Source organism: Bufo gargarizans, chromosome 9, assembly GCF_014858855.1.
Source record: "Bufo gargarizans isolate SCDJY-AF-19 chromosome 9, ASM1485885v1, whole genome shotgun sequence".
NCBI classification, from domain to species: domain Eukaryota; kingdom Metazoa; phylum Chordata; class Amphibia; order Anura; family Bufonidae; genus Bufo; species Bufo gargarizans.
This window is the reverse complement of record NC_058088.1, coordinates 182,629,902-182,640,079: the sequence shown is the minus strand read 5'-3', so window position 1 is coordinate 182,640,079 and position 10,178 is coordinate 182,629,902. Positions and strand designations below refer to the sequence as shown.

At 43.2% G+C, this 10,178-nt stretch overlaps 1 protein-coding gene across 1 annotated transcript in view; it reads right to left on the bottom strand.

Annotated features, from left to right (window-relative positions):
• Positions 1–8,928: 8,928 nt before the first annotated feature.
• CAMSAP1 (calmodulin regulated spectrin associated protein 1) overlaps positions 8,929–10,178 on the bottom strand; it is a 67,207-nt gene continuing 65,957 nt past the window's right edge. Inside the window, exon 18 of the mRNA XM_044305364.1 lies at positions 8,929–9,765. Within this exon, the coding sequence (XP_044161299.1) occupies positions 9,463–9,765 (303 nt within the window). The 3' untranslated portion in view covers positions 8,929–9,462. The remainder of the gene's footprint in view (positions 9,766–10,178) is intronic.

The following is a 10,178-nucleotide window of genomic DNA, read 5'->3' as shown; positions in this document are numbered from 1 at the left end:
GGCAGGTCAGGACCTGAATAACCGACTCTTCGTCTCCCACATAGTTTCCTGGGGTAACGGTTAGTATCAGCGCTACACATGGGCAGTGAAGTATGACGCTGTTTTGCATGTGTTAACCATCTGCTCCACCACTGCCCCCTACCTGCAGGCTCTGGAATTGCTTTAATATTACACGGGCTTCTTAATGCAGAAGGTTTTGAAGTTTACAATTTCTCTCTTTACTGGGAGGTTACAGGAGAGGATTATTATACAGCTTCCATTGAACTCAATAGTCCAGTGTTTCCCAACCAGTGTGCCTCCAGCTGTTGCAAAACTACAACTCCCAGCATGCCCGGGCAGCCTTTGTCTGCATGGGCATGCTGGGAGTTGTAGTTTTGCAACTCCCAGCATGGACAACCAGACGACTAATTAGGACTACAAGCTGCAAGAAATTGTCCCTGAATCACAAGACATATCGGCGCACGTTTACGAATGTGAGTGCACCTAGATTCTGGTGTAAACTGCGCCAAAGCCGACAAGGGCATGTAGCCTAATTCGTAACATTTAGTGCCTAAAATTACTTTGCAATTCTGGCGTAAAATTCTGTCTCAAACTAAGTAAACCAAAAATTGGTATAGGAGTCGGAGAAAAGTGTGTGTGTCCCTGCAGCACATGTATTATCCAGCCTGAGCCCCTGTGATAAATATGGCGCTGGTCTACGCTTACACCACCTACCGGCTTAGTAAATCTGGGTCACTATGTCATAAAGTAGATCTCTCCCGATAACGGATATATGCTATATATGTAAATCCCTAATTCTGTCTATAGAGTCACGTGAAGACCGCCCGTTCATATGACGTATTCAGCTACTTTCACATCTGCGTTTTCCTTTTCAGTTTTGAGATCCGGCAGAGAGTCTCAAAACCGCAGCACAACGCTTACGTTTTGTTCCCATTCATTGTCAATGGGGACAAAAGTGAACAGACCGGAACGGAGTGCGCCAGAATGCATTCCTCTCCGGAGTGTTGCGTTCCCATGCCGGATACAAAATCACTGCAAGCAGCGTTTTCGTGTGTGCGGCATGGGAAAGTGAAGAAGCTGGATCCGGCACCAAAAACCATGTAAGTCAACGATGCCGGATCCGTTTTTTTGTCCGGCTCCCATTGGTTTATAATGGTTTTAGTGCCGGATCTGGTTTCTTCAGTTTCGATATAATACAACCGGATCCGTTCTGAACGGGTGCAGCCGGTTTTATTATTATAACAGAAGCGCCAGATCTCAAAACCGTACAGCAAAAACGCAGATATGAAAGTAGCCTTAGGGCGTACAGTTATCATAGTGGAGGCTCCCTGCTCTGGAAGGACTCAATCCATCTTTGTATTACATGGCTGGCAAGTATTCATCTGGATGACCATCATGTAACGCGAAGGCTAATTTCCCACGGGTGTGTTGGGGCCGGGAAACACGATCCACGTGATGGTCACATTTCCCGGACCGAACGCTGCTCCTCTTACTGGAACTTGCTGTCAGTCCCAGCCTAGACCCACGGCCTGCTATTCTGTATTCATTATGATGCGGGGAGTTTACAATAGATAAGCAGTGTTCGGTCAAGGAATTGCGGCCGTCAAACGGAGTGCGTTTCCCGGATTGAACACGCTCGTGTAAAACTAGCCTAAATTCCCCTGCGGTGGTAGATGCCTGAAAAATCAGCCGTTTCATGAGGGCGCTGGCAGCGTAATAGAGGGTGATCATCATTTAGTAAAGTGTCACCTCTGAGGAGACAACCCCCATAACGAAGCCACATCTAGATAACAGCAGCGTGTGATCAGGATATAAGGTGCTTTCACTGAAGGGGTTAACACCGCACAGACCATTACCTCCTGGGAAGCGGATCCGGGCAGCAGACGTGATGGAGCGTCCCCGGATTTCATGTACAGACATGACAACACAGTTTAAGGATTTGTTAATGTTCTACTACAAGAGTTTGGCTCCTTAAGTAGAGCGCGACAACCAAAATGTCTCCCAGTGCATTCCCCACAGGCTCGCCGGCCCAGCCTCTCCAGTATGGTAGGTGCCTCGCTGCATTGTAGTATTTGACCATGAAGCATTTAAAGCAGAATTGCATCTTGTATAATAGCCTTCTGTGTGGTCACTGAAGAGGTTGTAGCCAAAAAAATGGCTGCTTTCTTCTACATGGCCCTCCATTGGCTGTGTTTAAAGGGGTTGTCTGAGATTTTGATATTGACTGCTTATCCTCAAAATCAGATCAGTGGGGGTCTGACTTCTGGCACCCCCACCAATCAGCTGTTTGAAGAGACCATGGCGGTCTTCCTAGACCAGTGACGTCACTGTACATCGGTCACATGGTCTAGCTCGGTCCCACTTAACGCTGGGTTCACACCTGAGCGTTTTACAGCGCGTTCCTACGCGCTGTAAAACGCACAACAGGCAAGAACCAATGATTCCCTATGGGAATGGTTCTCACCTGGGCGTTTTACAGCGCGTACGATCGCGCTGTAAAACGCCCGACGCTCAAACAAGTGCTTGAGCTTTTTTTTGGGCGTTTGTCGCGCGTTCCCGCACATAGAAATTCGGGAACGCGCGACAATGTGTGAACGCCAATCTCTGTATGCGCGATTGTAAACGCCCGTACAATCGCGCATACAGAGCGCTCGTTTCCGAACGCTCAGGTCTGAACCCAGCGTAAGTGAATGGAGCTGAGCTGCAAAACCAATGACAGCTGCTGTCCAGTAGATGGCGCTGTGCTTGGTAAGCAGTAAGGAGGCAGCGGTGCTTACCGAAGCATCATGGCCTCCTCAAACAGTAGATCGTGGGGGGAGCCAGTAGTCAGAGCCCCGCCAATCTAATATTGATGACCTTTCCTAAGGATTGGTCATTGATATAGCAGACCCTTTAAAAGGCATCTGTCAGCAGTTTTGTACCTATGACACTGACCTGTTACATGTGCACTTGGCAGCTGAAGGCATCTGTGTTGGTCCCATGTTCATATGTGCCCGCATTGCTGAGAAAAATGATGGTTTTAATATATGCAAATGAGCCTCTAGGAGCAACGGGGGCGTTGGCGTTACACCGGGAGGCTCTGCTCTGTATGCAACTGCCGCGTCCTCTGCACTTTGATTGACAGGGCCAGACAGTGAAAATGTTATCCCACCTGGTCCGGTCAAAGTGCAGAGGGGGCGGCAGTTGCAGAGAGAGCTGAGACTCTAGGTGTAATGGTAACGCCCCCGTTGCTCCTAGAGGCTCATTTGCATATAATAAAACCATAATTTTTCTCAGCAATGCGGGCACATATGAACATGGGACCGACACAGATGCCTTGAGCTGCCAAGTGCACATGGAACAGGTCAGCCAGTGTCATAGGTACAAAACTGCTGACAGATGCCCTTTGAGACTTCAATATTCACAAGAATAGATCTGGGCTGCAATACCACACACAGCCTTTGGATAAGAGTGGCACTATTGCTTTTTAGCATCATACAAAAACCAAGATCAGAGGACAATTTACCGCATGCAATAATTGCACACGTGTGTGCCAGAAAGAATGGAATATTGCACGTAATGTATTCTTACAGGATATCATTACATATGTGTGCATGCAATAACACGTGCTCACAATATCATGATTTTGAAAAAAACAACAAAAGACACCAATAATCGCATAAAACTAATTGATTGCGCTCCTCCTACTGACTTATCGCATGCGATTTTGCATTGTGACCCCTCATGTTTTCGTGAAGCCCTGAGCTTAAAGACCACTTCTAACAAAAAATTAGCAATTGCGTAATTATTTAAACCACTTACAACCTTTAGGAGTATAATTCCTTACCTGCCGGGTGTGTAGACAGATATACTGCTCATACACTGCGCTCCGAAAAATGGAAGCTCCACCGATATACAAGTTTTATTTGCACTGTTCCTTTAAATATCTTCAATTCTGACATTCTCCTGAAACAGCCAAAATTCTGAATGTTACCTAATTAGTTGAGATATTCATCTTTATGTTCAGCTGTGCCTTTTTGCGGTTCCTGCTAACACCCTTGTTTACAAATAGAATTCCAAAACTGCGGTGAATACTGACACGTGCACAGGCAGAACAGTAGGTACTGGGAACCGGCCATGAATGGGGTGTCATAGCATCTGTCCGCCATGTAGAGCTGAATTTTTTAGTCATTTTTTATATTGAGCTCAAGGTGGCGACACTGAGCTTCTCCCTCAAATATCTACACACTAATTCATTAGCATCGCAGACTAATGAGGGGGAACGGATTATGCCACCAAGTCACCCCAGCAACACTGGTACCGCACACAAAACACAAGACATACCAGGTAGTCTCAGACGATATACTCAAGAATCAGGATACCAAAAGGGAAAATGCTGCTTGGCGGAGCCCATGTCTCAGGGCAAGTATGGTTTGGCACCAAAACCTAAATTGTATGTAAAAAATAAAATAATTTGTGGAATTAAAAGGCATAGTGAGAGACATACAAGTGACTTGAACATCCACCAGCACTAGAAACAGGGAACCTACCTGTACACACAGTTTAGCCATAGCTGGTGCTGCCATCTGGTGGTCAGGAACAGTATTATGAAAACCATGGCAAAGTATGTAAACATAAAAACAAAATCGCTTTCCGGTAATGACCAAAGTGGGAACTGTATGATCACAGACTCCAGACTTCTGTAGGGCACCGTGTCAGATTTGTTGCAAAAACTTCTGCCACTGTCCCATTCCTCTAAATGTGGCGTGCAGAAATCCAGGCACTTGCTGCAGAAATAACCCCATTCAGATGCAGGGATTTTGCACGGTGGAAATTTCCGGCATAGTCAACATACCCCTTAGACTTAGAACATCCACTGACAGCACCCACAGGGTACAGTGTCAAAATGAATGTTCCTACCCCTTTGTAATTACAAATATAGCATAGCCACTGAGTTATTCAATAAAATGTATCTGTATAGCACCACCGGTTTGTTTTTTATTCATTTCTTTGACCTGCTCAGAGAAGGCCGCACATGCTCAGTTTCATCCTATAACTGCCTCCTGAGCGGTGATAGGGAGAGCTGAGACACGCCCCCTGAGCGGTGATAGGGAGAGCTGAGACACCCCCCCTGAGCTGAAATAGGGAGCTGAAATACGCCCCCTGAGCTGTGATAGGCAGAGCTGAGACACACACCCTGAGCTGTGATAGGCAGAGCTGAGACACGCCCCCTGAGCTGTAATAGAAGGAGCTGAGACACGCCCCTGAGTTGTGATAGGGAGAGTTGAGACACGCCCCCTGAGTTGTGATAGGGAGAGCTGAGACACACACCCTGAGTTGTGATAGGGAGAGCTGAGACACACACCCTGAGCTGTGATAGGCAGAGCTGAGACACGCCCCTTAGGTACAGCAGATAAGACACTCCCCTTCTGTCAGCTTGATATAAATCTAGCAAAGCAATGAATGGGGAGATCTCTGGATTCATGTAAGGTCCAGGGCTGGTTCTAGCTTTGTTAGAAAGAAGTGGTCATGTACCATATGATGTCCGATTTTCTTTTACTTTAGTCATTGGATAACCCCTTTAATATTGTGTAATTAATAATGTTTATTTAAATTTAGAAAAGTTAAAAATGTTCATCATAAATATATTTTAGGTTGTATAAATTCTAAAGGCTCTTATTTATCAACAACAGAGAAAAGCAGGGTGTTCTAGTGGTGATAATCAGTTCTCACCAGTCCTGTCCTTATGCTATATTCAGGGTGTTCTGGTGGTGATAGAGAATCAGTTCTCACCTCTCCTGTGTTCTCCCCTGTCCTTATACTATAATCAGGGTGTTCTAGTGGTGATAATCAGTTCTCACCAGTCCTGTCCTTATACTATATTCAGGGTGTTCTAGTGGCGATAGATAATCAGTTCTCACCTCTCCTGTGTTCTCCCCTGTCCTTATACTATAATCAGGGTGTTCTAGTGGTGATAATCAGTTCTCACCAGTCCTGTCCTTATACTATATTCAGGGTGTTCTAGTGGCGATAGATAATCAGTTCTCACCTCTCCTGTGTTCTCTCCTCTTCTTTATACTAGGTATCTTCATGCTGCTCCAAGGCCCGTAGTTACAATGCCTGAAACAGTGCTACACATGCTCAGTAGTAAGTTCCTCCTTTAAGGACCAGAGGAGGAGGTTAACTACTGGGTATGCTTGCAGTTATCTCAGAACCGCTAGACAAAGCAGGTAGACATCATTAAAGGGCTTGTCCGAGAACACTTTTCACAAGTGCTGGTCCTGCATGCTGGCTCCCATGTGTTCATCCTTCTGGCTCTGGCTTGTTTAATTCGTCCCCGACGTGGGCATAATCATCTCCTCCGCTAATAACTGGCTTCAGCGGTGATGTGTCTACTATAGACATGACACTGCTGAATCCAATCGGGCTGGAGAGGAAGTAAACAAGCTGCAGACTGAAATATGGACACACGGGGACCAGCGCGCAGGCAGGGCCGGTGCAAGGATTTTTGCCAACACAAGCGAAGCTACATTTTGGCCTTATGACATCCTCACAAATGGAGGTAAATTCCACACGAAAATACGCAGGTGTGGATTTTTACAAAGGTTTGGATTTGGTGGCGGACTTTTACACATGGATTTAGGATGCAGACAATTATTACTTACCACAAGGCAGGGATTGACACTTTACAGCCCCATAGGATAACATGGGAGAAGTCTCTATGGGGCGTATTTTCTGTGTGAGGACATTGAATAGATGCAACTGTTTCAAATGCAGAAGTCTCATGACAAGGATACTTCTATTTCAGAGGTTTCACAGATGCAATGTCCATTAATACCCAAAAATGGCTGGGGTTCAGTAAAGCAAACTTCCAAAAATATTACCTACTTACCTGCATTTCAATGATGAACAACCCCCCCCCCCCACCCAAAAAAAAAAAGCATAAGGCCCCATGCTCACGCCTGTATTTTGTGTCTGCATCTGGTTCGCAAAAGTTAGAACACGTCCTATTCTTGCCTGCAAAATGTGGACCACGTGCCCATTGTAGTCAATGGATCGGCAAAAAAAACGGATACAAAATACATGCTGTTGTGTGCACGAGGCCTAGAAGGGATAAGCCAACTACACCCAAAACCAATTTTTACACTTAGGCATGTGTGAAGCATATGCTATAGACCTTTTGGTAAAGACGCACTGTGATCGCTAAATGAGTCGGCAATGGACTGCATGAAAAAGAAAATGCAAAATCAAAAGACATACGGTATATAAATATTAAAAAGGACATCAATCTTAAAACATATTCAAAATATATGATGGATATACAAAATAGTAAAAAAAAGAATATAATAAATTAATAGAAATTTGTATACATAATATGAACATGTCTAAATAGGTCTACAAAAATAGTTGCGTGTAATATATTCCAATATTTTAATATATTTATATATCTTAATGTATTTACATATATTTTTATATTTACGTATTGTATTCTAGAATATACTATATATACACAAAATAATTACATTTATATATAAATTATATTAAAATATAAATATATAAAAAAAAGGAAAGGACATAAAGACTGACAACACATACTCATGAATAAAGAAAAATGAAAGAACGAGATAGAGTATTTCATTTTATTTAATTTCAGTGCTTTCATAAAATAAATATGAGTTAAATAACCATGGTGGAGGGTATGGGGGGGGACGGGACACAGGCAAGGGGTGGGGAGCATGATAAATTCTCTTTATGCACTGTAGACTTATAAAGCTTTCGGTTATATACAGAAACATCGACAACGAATATATACAAAACTGCAGCAGTCTCGAGTAACATGGAAGAAGGGCATTACTAAGAGTGGGGGGACCTGTAGAGTGGAGACATCCGCTGAACCAACCTGCTTTCTGAACAATTAAAAACAGCCATTAAACATCAAAGCCGTGCCTCGCCGCGTGCCGCGGGATCCACAAATCCAGGTTGGGTGCTGGGATTCGTATTTCCGCATCGGGCAGCTATAAGAGCAACGACGAGCTTCTTCATTTTTGTACCAAAGTAATTCAAGTAATACTTCAGACAAGTGCAAACCGAAAAAGAAAAATATACATATAATACTCTCAAAAAAAATATATTTCAATATTTCCGGTGTAATGTTTAATTAAAACCTAACAATGGAGCTCACATCATCATGTTCGGTGAAACGGTACAGAAAGAAATCGTCCAAAGTGCGCAAGATAAATAAAAAGGATGGAGATGGTGTTCTCCGTCCAAGTCCAAGAAAGAATGCTGAAACCAACCGTCCTGATTGTAAGCGTGGGAAAAAAATAAAGGTCTGCAATTTTTGAATTGAAAGCATTAACTCCATCATCCGATTGAAAACAGAATTTTTGTAAAAATTTTTATTCCCAAAAATACTAAGTAGCTCACTCCAAATGATAAATAAAAAATATGAATTACACCTCCCGGCACACACGCTCTGGATTTTACAGTGTGCTTCTTTTTCGAGAACACAGCAACAAATAGGACTGCAATTGTAACACATCATAAAACCATGAAAATAAAAGATTCTGGTTTGTTAGTTTTTTCTCTATTTTATCAGTGCACCATTATGTTCTATACAGACAGGAGTACCGTGCTCAGAGTGGAACTGGTCTACGTCTATGCCAACACACTTTGCCGGAGCAAATATTTCAATACCACCGTACCTCGGGGAAGGGGTGTTTAAAAAATAAAATAAATTACATCCAACTCAGAATTCCAGGTGTGTAATCATTATATCCTTGGAAATGAGAAACTGTGGATTGCAGGACAGCCAGCAGCTGTAGTGTGTACAACTCCTATGCATCAGCAGCACCAAAAAAAAGGTAAAAAAGCCAGCAGTAAAAACGATTGCATTTCTAAGATTTCATTTCCTTCCAATATTTTATTTTTGATTCTTTAGTTATTTCCCCCCCCCCCCCCCCCCCTCCCAAAACTGCTGGACATCATTATTCTTCTCAGGCGCCTCCCTTAGCTTAATAGCGGTTTTGGAGCACTTCAAGTAACTGGAAATCCACTTGGTAAGAATGTAACGACGTCCCTCACCTAAGGAATCGTCAAGTTCTGATGTTTCACCGCAGATGTCGCCCGCTTGTCGGGAGGGAGATGGCGAAGATGAAACTTGGGAACGGGAAAAAAAAAATATATAATAATGTATACAAATAAAAGGGGAATTAATAAATAGGTGATGAGCGCATGCTCCGATTTTGTTGTGGAGAAAAATATGGACTGCGGCAACTGGAAAAAAAAAAAAAAAAAAGCGAGGAGAACGATTTCTCATTGTCCGTGTAAAACGCATTTTAAAACTTCCCTTTGGAAAATAAAGGAATAAAACTGAAGAAGAAAAGAGAAAGAAAGAAAACATTCAAAGTGCTGCACAGTTTTGTCCACTGCAGGAAAGGCGTAAACATTTTCCTCTAAAACCAGCGTGATCGGTCGCGTGCGTCACTTTCCTAGCGGGTTCTTCTTTGGCAACGCGGGTCGCTTGGCTTGCCACAAGTGGTTATGGATAGTCAGTGCGTCGATGCTGACCGACATGGTTTTGGCGGGGATCACAGTAAACTGTTTTCTGTCCGAACTGTATTTGTAAAGTTTGTCAATCATTTTCTTAGTGATGGTTTTGGGACCTGTTCCCGTCAGTTTACAGATTTCATCAGATTCTGGAAAATAGGAATAAAGTGCTCGAAACTGACAGCCGGCGTCGCGGAACAGGATGATGTAGTGGTTGGAGTCGCTCTTTTCTAGTTCCTGTATGGAAAGTAAAGTGAGACAAAATACAAGACAAAAAAAATAAAAATCAGTATTTTTTTTAATCTAAGGCTAAGTTCACATCAGTGTTGTGTTTTCTGTATGTTCTATAAAACAAACATAAAAACGGGAAGAGGGGGGGGATCCATTTTATTTTGAGTATGAGTTGTACTGTTTGGGTCTGTTCCATCAGGTTTCAAGATATTTTTTGAAGGGAGAATAAATACAACAGGAGCGGACATAAACAGCACAACTATAGATAACAACTCAAATAAGTTTGTATTTCAACAGATCAGGGATCCAGCGGATTCCCATGTGGATTATCCCCATTGTAATTCAACTGGGCTAAACCATGGCTTTTCTAAGCAGATCCCGTGAAAACAACAAACAGGTGCTGCATTTTAAATTCGAAA